The sequence below is a fragment of the Lygodium microphyllum genome, chromosome 18 (genome assembly GCF_053477565.2).
Source record: "Lygodium microphyllum isolate KBCC chromosome 18, Lygodium_microphyllum_v1.1.10, whole genome shotgun sequence".
NCBI classification, from domain to species: domain Eukaryota; kingdom Viridiplantae; phylum Streptophyta; class Polypodiopsida; order Schizaeales; family Lygodiaceae; genus Lygodium; species Lygodium microphyllum.
Window position 1 is genome coordinate 18,101,379 of NC_141152.1, and position 14,993 is coordinate 18,116,371.

A 14,993-nucleotide genomic window follows, 5' to 3' on the forward strand; every position below is an offset into this window, starting at 1 on the left:
CATCCTTACTAGATTCTTGAGTTGGTATATGATATATCATGTAGGTGAGTCCTTGCCTTGCTATGTGCATAAAGGCTTTGGATCCTAGATATACCAACTTTCTTGGATTTTCACAACATGTAATTAATTGCTTAACCCAATCAATTTTTTGGGTTGGCTTCTTTAGCCAAGGCATCACAAGGATGATTGGATTTGTGAGACTAGATATGACATTAATGCATACACGAGATTTGTGATTGCCAAGAGTTACCATGAGTGGTCGGGTTTCCTTGGTGATATCTCCAAATGTTAAAGGTATCCCATCCACAACTTCAGCTGGTGCAGGATTGGTCTTTTCGAGTACTGGAATCTAGTACCTATTCACAAAGCCATCATCAATGAAACATGTGGAGGCCTTGGAGTTGACCAAGGATTTTAGGAAAAGGGTATTTCTCAGTAGGATCATTTGGGGGACGGTGACAAGGAAAGTTTCCATGGGTGTGGCTGGGATCAAGAGACCCTTTCTTATATCAAGGTCTGATTGCACGGTCTCATTTACATGACATCCTCGTTTTGTTGCTTGAGGATGGTTGCACTAACTCTTGGGGTTCTTGCCCTCTTATTTGGGCAATTTAGGGTGTTGTGTCCAGGGTTTCCACAATACAGGTATAGATGAAGATTCTCTCCTTGTCTTTGCTTTTCTTGTGGGGTCAAGGGTTGGAATTTTATATTATCTATTTGCATCAATTCGAGCTTGGTTTCTTCTCTGATTGGGGCTAGGTTCCATTGGCAAGGCTGTAATTCTTCTCGCATTTCTTGCTTCCTCTCAAACAATATATTATCACACTAGATGGCTTGCATGATATAATCGTTAAGTGTTTTTGCCATAGGCATAGTGAGTATGAGGTCCTTGATGTCACCTCGAAGACTCCATCTGAATTGGCTAATAAAATGCTCCTCATGCCAAGTGAGGTCACATATTAATTACCTAAATTTAGATGCACAAGCGGAGGCAAGGCGGTTGCCTTGTCATAGCTTTTGAAGTTTTGTTTCTGCTACTCAACTAGTGTCTACATCTCCAAATGTGGAAGTGAGCTCACAAAGATATGCCTCACAATTATAAAGTATTGGCATATTCTTTTTCAAGATTGGGGCAAACCGTGATAAAGCTTGACAACAAAGCAAAGTCCCGATGAATCCCACCTTGGAAGCATCATCTAGATACCTATCCGATTGCATGCGGATATATATCCTTACTTGTAGCAAGAATCCCCTAAACTTTAAACGGTCACCATTGGACTTTTGTAGCATGCTAATCTTGGATTCTCTTGTTGGGGGTTGATAAACACGTGAAATCATCTTATCACTTCCTCTATTGTTCTACAAGTCTCGGATCTAGTCTTGCATCTCTTGAAGTGCATGGCCTAGATGCATAGGGTGTTCTATTTGAAGTTGCACTTGTTGTTCATTCAAGTCTTGAATTTATTGTTGGATGTTTTGAAGGGCGGCCACGATTCTTTCAAGGGTTGCCTCCATGGTGCTCGGTAGGGCTAGAAAATAGTCTTGCCAAACTGTTATGGGAGCACTAGAATGTGCTAAGAGACTAGACTAGATGCAAAAGTTATCATAATAATTTTGATTACAAGATAATCCCACGTAGGGGCATAAGGTACAATGATAACAAGATACAAAAAATCCCACAACTCGGAACCATAGGTATAGACAATAGGAGTTGATAGGATATGAAGGATCCCATGGATACAATATATTAGAATTACAAAATCTCCCTTGACAAGGATAAACAAGATACAAGATATTACTAGACAAAATCTCGTACTACAAGATTACAAGGCGACAAGACAAAAGGAGTATATTGGAATACAATATAAGATTAGATACCATGAGTAGACAATAACTAGAAGTGGAACTCAAAGTTACTTACTTGGAGGTCTCAATTCCTTGAGCTCCCAAGATTAGCAGTGGCAAGACTAAGGAGCTCTATGGCGAGCCCCTCCTTTTATAGGTGTTGGAGGGCGGCTAAAGATCTTCTAGAATGTTCTATGATAGCATCATCAATGATGCAATTGATGACATGGCATATCTTCTAGAATGTTCTATGATGATGTGGCAAGGGCGGGCTCGCATGGGGTGTGGATTCATATGGCATGAGCAATAATTAATCTATACGCTTGATCATGGCATGTCTATGACAATGCCATCACATCATCTAAGTTGGGATGAATAGTCATCAGTGGATCATTGGGACATGCTGTGGGATGGACTTCACATCTCCACCTTTTACAATGTCCCACAACAAGCAAGCACTTAAGATGGTCTTCATCTAAAATCTCCATAGCATGTAGTTTGTACCACCAAGCTTTCCTTTACCTCCTGATGCAGGAAGTCCAACATGAGAAGGTAGATTCATTGTAGGCTAAGATTGTGCCATCTCTTCAAATCTCATAAATTCTCATGTGTCTACTAATTGCTTAGAGCCTATGCTTTGATACCATGTAAGAGAATAGGATGCAATAAAGTATGGAAAATTTGTAAGTGACATATTGAGAATATGGAGAATTAAAAAGTTTGATTATCATAGATGAGTACAATGGATAGTTGATGCTTCCGAGTTGTGTGCTTTTGCTATATGAAGCTTTGATAGTGCACAAGAAATAGACAAGAGCAAAGAATATGTTTGCATAAAATCGTAGTTATGGCAATTAAAATGAGCCATAAATTGATACACTAAATAGAGCATTGCATGCATGTTTTTTTGAGCATACGATCAAATTTGATCACTGAATATATACTCCATAGGTCCATGAATTACACATGGTATTTAGTATGATGGCCCTTCGGGCCAAAGAGGAATCCCCCAACCTTAGGGAACCCTTATAAAGAGGGGCTTTGGCCCCTTTTGCACCTCCCCCGAAAAAGTTTGGTGGGAATGGCCATGCTGCAATAGGCCCTCCAAATAAGGACCTAATGTAGCAATGACTTTACACATGCAAGTAGCCAAGCTATCAATCCCCTCAATGGTTCATCTCTAACTATTTGGTCATTCTCGGCCACCATTCAATGTTGAAAGTAGGATCTACTAGATGAAAGTTTTGCTTATAAATCACTTCTCCTTGTATGGAGGCTCATAAAGATAGAGTTAGAAATTACCTATGTAGTTACAAGTGGGGTGTAGTATTGATCACCAACATCGTTTGAAGGTGCAAAAGAATAATATTTGGAAGAAGAAAGAGAAGAAAGCATTGCTTGGGAGCTACATAGAATTCAAATATCTCTATGGATAAGTGTAGACATCTAAACACTTCTAGAAATATAGTTCGCATGTTTTCATCTTGAGTATTTCATGTATGTCTTCCTTAATCATACATTGCTAAGACCTCTTCACTAGACATGGGAGGCTTGAGTTGAACATACTATTATTTGATTTAAAAAAGTTTAAGAATCAACATTAATATTAGAAAAATAACGTTTTATCTACTTCACACCACACACAATGGAAGGTGAAGTATCATGTGATAAAAGGTTGTGAATGTGAAAGGTCAAACAAGAAAGGTCAAGACAATGAAGCCCAAAGATTAAGACAATGGAAGGCCAATGGTCTTGATGATGAGTGGGAATCCTTGATAATGAAAATGATGAACATGTAAGAATTCAATATCCGCAAGGAAAATCTTAGCAAACACAAAGCAAATAGAAATGGCTAGCCTTTATTAGTAAGGCTTAAAAATAGGACACTCTTTCTCTCTCTTTCTCTCTCTCTCTATGTTCAAGTAATATACTACTAGCGTTTTGTCCGGCTGCTTTGCAGGAGTTTCGCTACCTCAAAGCAGCAAGCGAAGTTGCCATGCGATACCATGCTATCACACGACAACTTCGCTCAACAATCCATTTATCATCCTTCTCTCTCCTCTTTTCCCTCTCTGTTTCTAATTTTTTCTTTACCCTCTCTCTCTCTCTTTCTCTCCCCCCTCTCCTCTATTTTCCTTCTCTCTCCCTCTCCTCTTTTTTCCTTTTTTTAATTCTTCTCTCTCTCTCTTCGTTCTCTTTTTATTGTTTTTTATTTTCTCTCTCTCCTCTATTTTTTCTTCCCTCTCTCTTTTTAAATTTTATCTTTCCTCTTTCTATAATTCTCTCTCCATGTTTCCTCTCTCTCTTCTTCTTCTTCTTCTTCTTTCACTTTCTCTCCCCCTCAGTCTCTCTTAAAGTATGTAAATTTTATGTTTTTCCTATATATAATTCTCTCTCTCTCTCTCTCTCTCTCTCCACCCCTTTTTTTCAGCTTCCCTGTCTCCTAATTTTCTTTTTTTCATCTCTCTCTTTTAAATTTTATCTTTTCTCTCTCTCTCTTTCCCCCTCTCTAAAAAATATTTAAATTTAAAAAATACTTTTTTTCTTTCCTCTTTTTTCCATCTCTCTTGCTCTTTTCCTCTTTCTTCTTCTTTTTATTTCTCTCTCCCTCCTCTCTCCTCTTTTTTCCTTTTTTTCTTATTCTCTCTTTAATTTGTTTCTTTTTCTTTAAAATTTTAAATTTCCTCTCTTTATAATGCTCTCTCTCTCTCTTAAATTTTATATTTTCTCTCTCTATAATTATCTTTCTCTCTGTTCCCCCTCTCTCTCATCTTCTTTGTTTTTTGCTCTCTTTATATCTTTCTATTGGTCTCTCTCTCTCTCTCTCTCTCTCTCTCTCTCTCTCTCTCTCTCTCTCTCTCTCCCCTTATTTTTATCTTACTCTCTCTTTCTCTTTCAAGTTTTTCTCTCTCGCTCTCTTTTTCTATTATCTCTCTTTCCCTTTCTCTCCCCCTATTTTCTCTCTCTTTCAAATTATATTTTTCCTCTCTCTCTCTCTCTCTCTCGCTCTCTCCGTTAAAAACTATATTAAAAAAAGTTTAATTTAAAACTGACTATTCTATTTTCTCTTTCCCCCCCTCTCTGTCTCTTTCTCTTTCTTATTCTTCTTTTTTTAATCCTTCTTCTTCTTCTTCTATCTCCCTCTCAAAGTGTGTGAAAAACTATATTTAAAAATGTAAAATAAAAATATTTTAAATTATTGAATTAAAAAGAAATTTAAATTAATAAGTTTAATCTAAGAGAGAGAGAGTGAGTGTATGTGTGTATGTGATAAACTTTTAATTGAGAGAGAGAGAGAGAGAGAGAGAGAGAGAGAGAGAGAGAGAGAGAGAGAGCTTAGGCCCTACGCATGAGAGAGAGGGGGGAAGTTCAATATGAGAGCCCATGCCCTACACATGAGAGAGAGAGAGAGAGGGGGGAATTTTAATTAAGAAAGGGAGGGGGAAGAGAGAAGGAGAGATTACATGTAAGAAAGAGGAGGGGAGGGGGTTTTAATTGAAAAAGGGAGGTTAGGGGGTAGGTTTGAGGCTCTCTTTCTCTTTTCCTCTTTCTTCTTCTTCTTCCTCTTCTCTCTCTCTCTCTCTCTCCCCCCTCTCTCATCTGTTTTCCTTCTCTCTCCTCTTTTTTCATTTTTTTCTTATTCTCTTTTTAATTTTTTTAATTTTATCTTTCATTTAAATTTTATATTTTCTCTCTCTCTCTCTCTCTCTCTCTCTCTCCGCTTTTCTTCTCTCTATCTCTCTCCCCCCTTTTCTTTTTCCCTCTCTTTCCTCTCTTTTCATTCTCTCTTAAATTTTATATTTCCTCTCTCTATTCCCCCTCTCTCTCCTCTTCTTTCTTTTTTGCTCTCTTTGTATATTTCTCTTAGTTTCTCTCTCTTTCTCTCCTTATTTTTCTTTTCCTCTCTCTTTCTCTTTCAAGTTTTTTTCTCTTGCTCTCTTTTCTCTCTATTTTTCTATTTTCTCTCTTTTCCTTTCTCTCCCCCTATTTTCTCTCTTTCAAAATACATGAGAGAGGGGGGAGACAAGAAGTTTAATGTGTGTGTGTGTGTGTGTGTGTGAGAGAGAGAGAGAGAGAGAGAGAGAGAGCCTATGCCCTACACATGAGAGAGAGGGGAGGGGGTTTTAATTAGAGAGAGAGAGAGAGAGAGAGAGAGAGAGAGAGAGAGAGAGAGAGAGAGAGAGAGAGAGAATGAGGGGGGAAGGGCTTTTAATTAAAAAGGGCAAGAGAAAATGAGAGATTACACTTGAGAGAGAGGGGAGGGGAGAAAAGGGAGGTTTGGAAAAGGGGGTAGGTTCGGGAAGCCCTCTGGAGGTTCAAGGCTTTCCAAACCTACAATGAAAATAGTAGTAAGATAGTTCGCAAGAGCCATGTGTCTTGCAACAATGGGTAGTTGATTGTCTAGATTAGTTTTGCAAGTAGGCTATTAGTTAATAATAGCATAGTCTCTTTTACCCAAGGTCATCTTAAAAGAAGGTTCCACCATGTAATCTAGTAGTAGAATGGGTCTACCTTTACTACAACTATACATGAACCAACCAAGTCCAAATTAAGAGATTTACCTTTAAATGTGTCAAAGTCTGAAGTCCAAAGTAAGGGATTATGGGGTAGAGGAGCCATTATAAAACGAGGACAAGAAAGGTTACACTCTTTTGTTTCAAGCACAACCTAATAGCATGAAAATTTGACTTGGGCTAGCAATGACCTCAACTACAATAAAGCTCTGATTGGGTGGTGGGTGTTTAAAACTTGCCATATATTCAGTCATTAGTTGTAATGTTTTGTTTTGCCTCCTTATCATGTGATAAAAGTTCATTTTTTGTTTCAATGTAATTACGAGATCAATGTTGCTTGTGTGTCTAAAGGCATGGTGCACTTAAATATTTGTTGGGGATGCTGGGGTATTCTATCCTTAAGCTCCACCTCGAAAATTGATCATTGGATGAATTGCGAATGAAATCAAATGCAAATATGGGCGCATTATTAAAATTGTACCTCTAACTTACGTTTGTTGAAGTTCCGACGCTTTTACCATATTGTTTTAGTCGAGTATACTCATTGTAAATGAGCATTAGGATAAAGGAAAAGATTAGGGGCAAACTTTTTATCAAATGACTATTCATTTAAGATAAAAATGACTATATGTTTATGGTATTTGTGCCAATTAAGCTAAGGTTGTGGGATTTAGAAAAAAACAAATGACTACATATGTGAAAATTTGGCAATTATTTCACCATAAAATACTTAAAATCAAAGTTTTAAGCATAACTCACCTAAAGACGACAAAAACTCACCCAAATTATGAGGGTCTCTTATTTTTTATTTGTTGCACTAATCCTTTGTATACCACACATTCCCATCCCTTGCTATCAAGCTTAGGATGTTAGAAGATGGACATAGAAACCCATTGTAAGCAAGGGAGTATAAGGGCAAATGAGTGTGAATAGCCCAAGGGGCAGGGGAAACCCTAACCCTAGCTGGCAAAGGGCTATATAAATAGCCTATGGGTCAGTATCAAAGTGTGAGAGAGTGTACCCAAGGTGTACTCTAAGCAACTTAGTAAGCAATATTTCATTCTTGTACTTTGAGCTCTCTTCTCCCTCTTGTGCACACATTCTACTGCTACAAACTCTGATTCTCAACATGGTATCAGAGCCATCTTTGATCTCCTCAGCTTCCCTCAGCATCAGTTATCACTAAGTGCACATGAGCTGTCATTTTCTTCATCCTATCCTTCTTTCCTCCATAGCTGCCTGCAACCTACCTCCATTGGAGGACTTGGGGAGGACAAAGGAGGCCATATCTCCCTCTGCTTTCTTCTGAGGAACTCTTCCTCATCTCAGGGCGCAGCTGCCTATTACCCTGGACCGTGAAATAAGGCGTGCAGAAGGACATCATTGCGTGGATTTCAAAAACGGCGCAGTTCTGGGCAGGCGCATACCTCGTGCTGAAACGCGGGTAGCAGGCAGCGCAATCTCAACCACCGCCATAGGGCTTTGATAGCCCCCCAAGTGGGCTATCCTCAGCTAAGAGGGCTTTGATAGCCCCCCAAGTGGCCTTTGATAGCCCCCCAAGTGGGCTATCCTCAGCTAAGAGGGCTCTGAGAAATTCATCCTCTGCTGGCTGCTACAAGCCAAACCCTAACTGTGTTTTTTTGGGCAGCCATAGCCAACAAGTTCCAAGCTTGACATTTTGTCATTTTTACACTCTGAGCTTCATTAAACAGTGATTCTAATCACTAACGCAGAGTCTCTAAACCCTATTCTAGAGTCTAAAGCTCTTGGGCATGCTCAATGGACATCCCCAAGCATCGGGAAGCCGACTTCCAACCGAGTTCTATTCAAGCACTTCACTAAGCTTGACAATAGTGTTCTTTTAACACTAATCATAAGTCATCAGTTTAATTGCTTGCTGGGCATTCATTAAAACCCAGTGAGTTTCTTATTCCTCTTCATATATTGTTGTAAGGTTATGTGTAAAATTAACACATAGACCATCATGCACAAGAAGTGTATTGCATACTGTGAGTGAATTTGTCTCAAGTACATTGGTTAGTGAAATCAATAGCATGAGTGTCATCGTACTCTCCTCGGAATCATCAGCCAACAAGCATTGAGATCATAGACAAATTGTGTCCAACACAAGCTTCATCCATTAAGCCATATCACAAGGAGGAGCCTGAAGTCCAGTCTAGGTTTACTTCATTAAAACCTAAAAAGACCATTAAACCACGGAAGAAACTTGCACATAAGAAAGGGCCACCAAAGTCATACTTTGAAATATTACACTTATATGATTTTCAGCCTTTCTTTTCATTGCAATTTTGACTTCACTTTGTCTAATTTGCTTCCGCATTCAGTGAAAAGTTTGTAAGGGAATAGACACTGCCCTTGTCCTAACAAGTGGTAAGGCCTTCCCAATGACCACAACATATGTTGATGTCCATTCTCAAATTCGAAAGTTTGATGGTAAGGATTTCCATCCATGGCAGGTACTCATAAAATACAAAATGATGGAGAGAGGGTATTGGCCTCTTATTCAAGGTAGTAGAGCTGTAAACTCTGCAAATATGATTGATATAGAGGATGACCAACGTGCTCAAGCAATCATAATGCTACACTTAGATGAATCCCTGATTCATCATGTTGATCAACTAAACACTGCTAAAGAAAAATGGGATGAGCTTGAAAAGCTCTATGGAGCCACTGGCAAAAATACTAAGATCTTCCTTAAAATTGAATTCTTTAGCTTGGAATATTGTTTAGGAGAAGATTTGGGAAAATTCATTTCTCATATGAAGGGACTTATGGCACAGCTTGCTTCTGTACAAGCTCCAATACTTGAAGAAGATGAGGGTATATCACTAGTAAATGCCCCAACACTCCTGAAATACCGAAAGAATTGGTGGCCAACTATGTCTCCAATTCATCTGAAGATCGATTGTTTTGACTATTTAAATCATCTACCTAAAATAACCTTGTAAGCCTGATTTATAAAGGCATCCCAAAAAGGGGGGGGGGGGGGGGGGGGGGGGGGGGGGGGGGGGGGAATCTCTTACATGTCTTGTAATCCAATGCCACCCTGGCATTGAGGGGGGGTGTTAGAAGATGGGCATAGAAACCCACTGTAAGCAAGGGAGTATAAGGGCAGATGAGTGTGAATAGCCCTAGGGGCAGGGGAAACCCTAACCCTAGCTGGCAAAGGGCTATATAAACAACCTATGGGTCACTATCAAAGTGTGAGAGAGTGTACCTAAGTTGTACTCTAAGCAACTTAGCAAGCAAGATTTCATTCTTGTACTTTGAGCTCTCTTCTCCCTCTTGTGCACACATTCTACTGCTGCAAACTCTGATTCTCAACATAGGACACACAATGATCACTAATTGTGGTTATTAGAATACATTGTAAACCAAATTTAATAGGGTGATTTGTTACAATTAGGAAATTGTTAAGATAATCCTCTCTATGCCACACATTCCCATCCTTGCTGCCGAGATTAGGACATAATAATCATTGACTATGGTTTTGAAAATATATTGTAGACATAATGCAATTACGGATTAGTTTACCTAAAGGTATCTAAAAATGTATTGCAAACATAAATTCATTCTTATAAACATAACATAAATAGTGATGAAATGGATGAGTGGTGTTTAAAACATATTGCAAACAAGCTCTAATTTTTGTCAACGCAATGTTAGTGATATATGAAACAATTGTAAACGAAATGTAAGTAGTGGTATTTAAAATAATACAGTAAACATAATTTAATTATTGTAAACAGAATTTGATTAGTGGATCGGGAACAATAAGATTAGTGGTGGTTATTAGGGCAGGATAGAAAAGCTGACCAGTTCCATATGACACAGCAATTATCTTGGTGCCATCATCCACACCGCTTTGCTTTTCTTCTCTCTTGCTGGTCAGCACAGTCTTGCGCTTCTGCAGAGACGGAAACTGGCATCTGTCGCGCTGCAAAAAGCCCGGAAATCGCCTGTCAAAGCTAGGGTTAGGGCTATGGCGGAATCGCACCAGCCTCCTCCCTACACGCATATGCAGCACCAGCAGCACCTTCCACCTCCTCCATACCAGCAGCAGCAGCAGCAGGGCATGACATCATGGTACCCGTCCCTGGCCGCGCCGGCCCCGTACCATCATTACCAGGTTCCGCCGAATCCACAGTGGCCGGTGTCTGGGCCACCACCGCCACCGCCGCCGCCCGGCGATCAGTCTTTTGTCTACATGCAGCAGCAGCAACAGCAACAGCCTTTGCAGTATCACCATCCGCAAGGTGGTGATTTCTACCATCATCAGCAGCCTCAACAGTACTCCCTCACCCCTCAACCAGCGTCATCACAGTTCACTTACATGTACGGTCAACAAGATCAGGTACACATCGCAGGTTTCCTGTCGCATGGTTGCCAGGATTTTGACACTACAGCTTCTAAAAAAATGATGAAGGTAAATGCGTTAGAGCTTTATTCTTCACAAAAGCACGTTGCGTGATCACTTCACGGTCACTTTTACAGGTATGGCAGGCAAATGGTAATTGGGGTTATCAGCCCTGGAGTTATCCTGGTGAGTAGATTCTCCTCATCGGCTTATGTATGCCCCTGCCATTCTTTGGTCGAACTAAATTTCTTTATTTTCTTCTTTTCGCATTTCCTGTGAGAACAGCCCAGAATCCTAGCTTGAGTCAAGAAGAAGTATGGGCCGCAAAGGCACGTGCTTGGGCTGCATCAAAGGCAGCTCAAGATGAATCAAAGCCTGCTCAGCCGGGAGCAGTTACCCCTCAAACCTATCCAGATTATGCTCATAAGAGGGAACCTCAGGCACTTGATTCAGATGATGGTCAGCCGTACTTGATTCAATCCGAAGCCCAAGAAGCAGGCTCAGTGGTTCAGAATCAGACCGTCTCAAACCAAGGTCAAAGTGTGCCAATGAAACCATCAGATCAGCTTACTCAAGGAATGACAAGTTTAGATCACTGTGCACATGAGATAACTCAACCATTGGAGCCATTGGAGCAAAATACTGTGTCAGAGACTGGGCAAGCACAACTAAGCGATAGGCAGTCTATTTCTAGCAGCTACGCAGGGGACTCCACTTCAAGTTTTGGAATAGATAGTGCAAACACAGGTAAGCTATCCTTTTTTATTTGTCAAATATTACTACTCAAGTTCGTAGTCATGAAAATATCCTATCTATGACCAAAAGTGTGCACCATCTGATCGTTGAGGCAGCCTATGTCACCGTCAATCATACAAGCTCTGTTTAGAATTTGTAATGACGCCATACACATTAGTTTCATCCATAATGACTCAAAATTCACAACTATTTGGGTAGTTTTGGGCTTCTTTGAAGACCTTCATGGGAAAGGGGAAACATGCTCGACCTTTTTGGGCTTAAAAGATGGGGTCTCAAATGATGATTCGAGGCTGTTTCATCCACTCTTATTTTATGGCAATCTGCTGTTCTAAACAGCAGCAAACATTAAATTTGTATTCAATAGTATCTCTTCCTTGTAAAACTAGGGCACATATGAATCATATCCAATCATACTTCCATACTCGTTAGTGCTTGCCATATGGATGTGTATGACAAAACTATGGGGTTGATTGTGAGACAAACAAATGTTCAAGCTCATGTGAGCTTGCATCGATAATTACATTGTACACCTAGATCCACATAGGCACATGGCAAAGTTTCATAGTGCTATGTTGAGTTTTTTGTGTAGTACCATCCTAATGATTCAGGATGACATAGAGAAGGGACACTCTAGTAGTGCTAGAAATGTGCGCTATGTAAGCACAGATGCCCAAAGTAGTACGTGGCAAACACGTGTTTTCCAACAACCTCCATACCTTACTTTTGTTGGTAAAAAATGCATGATTTCTCTCTCCTCCTCAAGTAGAAGTGCTTAAAGCTTCTCCAACGGGAGATGTTTATTATGTCGATGTTAGCGGTGTGCATTTTATGAGTGTCAAACACATTTATTATACATTTATTAGGTTGTTATTGGGGCGCTTGTATAGGCAATTTGGTGGCTCATTTAAGAGTAGCCTATTTATCTTGGGTCTTGTCCTATAGTCAATATGGGAATTCCCCTTTGAAACAAGAGGGACTACGGAATCCACAACTGCATCGTTGATATTGTCCCCCTCCAAAAGGGATGGGGGGTACGAGGAAACCACTAGACGCGATAATGGAGGATGGGAATGAACTTGTCGGATAGGTGGTGCACAATTGGGAAATGGAAGACTATCTCGGAGGGCCCTACAAAATGGAAGGAGAATGGAGCATGTATAGTTTCCTTTGTTGCTAACCTATTGCTAAAATGACACTTAAAGAAGAATGGTCAATAAAGATGACTTGTTGGTGATGACAGCTATGGTACTAGATTTGTGAATTGAGAGAAGTGGAAAGCCCAAATTTGGAACAATCTTTTACTAAAATGGCACTTGAAGAAGAATCCTTGATAAAGATGACTTGCTTGATGAAGACAACCCGAGGACCAAGTCTAGTAAGGCCATGAATTGAGAAAAGTGGAAAATCCAAATCTTGAACATGTAGGACATGCAAAACTGGTTAAACAATAATGGCAAAATGTCAATATCACTAACAGGCATGAAACAAATGTCACTAACAATGATGCTACCCACTAGTTGGATGATCTTGCAACAAATCTCCTCTATAGGAGTCATGTCTCAATGCACCATTGTCAATGAGCCAAGGTTTCTTTGAAGGTAAGTTAGCTATAGAGGACCCCTTCATCTCATAGATGTGAAGGAATGTGACTCATGAGTAAGAGCTAGAATAGACGTAGAGGAAGGCTCAGATGATTTAGCTTCATCTTTTACTCTCGGACAAAGGTAGGGGTATTTCTTTCAACACTTCTTTTGCAGATGGGTGCCCTTTCCATAGTGGGGACACTTAGGCTTTCTCTTTGAATCTTTGTTAGAGCTCGAAGAAGGCTGCGAGTGCTTAACTTACTTTTTGTTCTTGGTTTTTTGCCTTCTTGTTGTCCTTCTTTGTTCTTCCTCCTCAACTTGCAATAAAAGCTTTAGCAAAGGTGGATCCATTGGCTTCAATGTTGTTAAGTTGCTCTTTGTGCTCCAAAAGTTGAAACAAGTGGAGATAGTTCCTCCCATAGAATATGTCCCAAGTCTTGGTGAAGACATCATACTTGGGAGATGGAAGATGAGTGATAAGAACCATTGCTATGTCTTTGAATGAAATCATCCTGCCAAAGGATGCAAGCTCATCTTGCATTTCTGCCATCTTGTTGATGTGATCCTTCAAGGAAGGAGAATCATCATTAGAAAGTATCTAGTGTTTCCTTTCTATGGTAATGCAGCGGACAAAGGTCTTTTATTGATAAACAGAAGAGAGTTTCATAAAAAGATTTGTCTCTAGAGTTGAGCCGATTCTAAAGCGTTGCTTGGTCCATTGTAGAACCGATGTGGGGACCCTTCATTGGATGGTGGATTGGGGTGGTAACAAAGGCCCACAAGTTGAAGGTATCAAGGATACACTCCACTTTGCAAGACAAAGGGAGTAATTTCAACAACCAAGTCGATCTTTTTTAGGCAAAGAAGGAAGTATGGGCACTTGTATAGATGGTGCCATTACGGCATGCGAGGGTTGTAGTACGGATCTTGTTAGAGACATTGTCACGGGGACATGAAATCTCAATGCTTTGCTTAGCGTTAAATAACTTTGTTGATTCAAGATCCCAACAATTGAACCATAAAACCAACCTTCTTGGATGGGTGGTAATTATTTGATTACAACTTAATTACAACACCAAGCATTTATTACAAAACTGATAATACAAATTCACCTACTAATCTTTGGACAATGGACACCTGATTGGCTCTAAAACTGGTGGCTTTATTGAAATAGAAGTTGATTTACAATGGGATTCTCCTAATCCCCTTCACAATCTAAATTCCCCTTGTTCAAAGTGACTAGCTAGTCTTCGATTTGATTTGCCCCTTCATTTGGGCTATCAATTGGCCTTCACCCACTTCGAGAAGAGTGGAAATGTGCCAAATTTGATGGTTGGCTGGTCGTCCACGTGATGCCAGCTAAAAATTACCTTTAGTCTCAAATTAGAGTTTACACCAGAGATTCACCCAAAATCTTCACCTCCAATGGTTGGATTGCAATAAACCTTGGAGCAAAGTTGGGAAATGGCTGGAGAAAGTGGGAGAATGTTGTCGAGAGAGAACATTCATAGATTTTGTCGGGGGAATTTAGTGAAATTGAATTGCGATCTAGTTTTCCAGCCCCAAATGGATTCACCACCAACAAAGGAAGTATCAGAGGATGTAATATTTAGGAGAGAGTACATTAGCTATGATCATCAGCTTTGCTCGCTCAAGAATATGGAATTGTCTTCACCAAAATGGTTTCCAATGGTTGAGAAATTGTCCCAAAAGTAGGCAATAGCAGCTCAACCTCTCTTCCCAACAGCTCCAAAATGCAAAAATGAGCTTTTTTTCTTCTTCAACCCCAATTCAGCTTTCCCAAACTTGCATGGGCGAATTTTGCCAAGCGGAAGCCTTTCAAATTTGAATTTCGAGCATTATCTAGCCCATTAAATCAATTTCCATTCAGTAATTATTTTTATGTCCAAACAAAAA

At 39.9% G+C, this 14,993-nt stretch overlaps 1 protein-coding gene across 1 annotated transcript in view; it reads left to right on the plus strand.

Annotated features, from left to right (window-relative positions):
* The first annotated feature begins 10,039 nt into the window (after window positions 1-10,039).
* LOC148020641 (uncharacterized) overlaps window positions 10,040-14,993 on the plus strand; it is a 32,466-nt gene continuing 27,512 nt past the window's right edge. Inside the window, exons 1-4 of the mRNA XM_087699392.1 lie at window positions 10,040-10,074; window positions 10,215-10,734; window positions 10,875-10,923; window positions 11,023-11,484. Coding sequence (XP_087555518.1) covers window positions 10,040-10,074; window positions 10,215-10,734; window positions 10,875-10,923; window positions 11,023-11,484 — 1,066 coding nt within the window. The remainder of the gene's footprint in view (window positions 10,075-10,214; window positions 10,735-10,874; window positions 10,924-11,022; window positions 11,485-14,993) is intronic.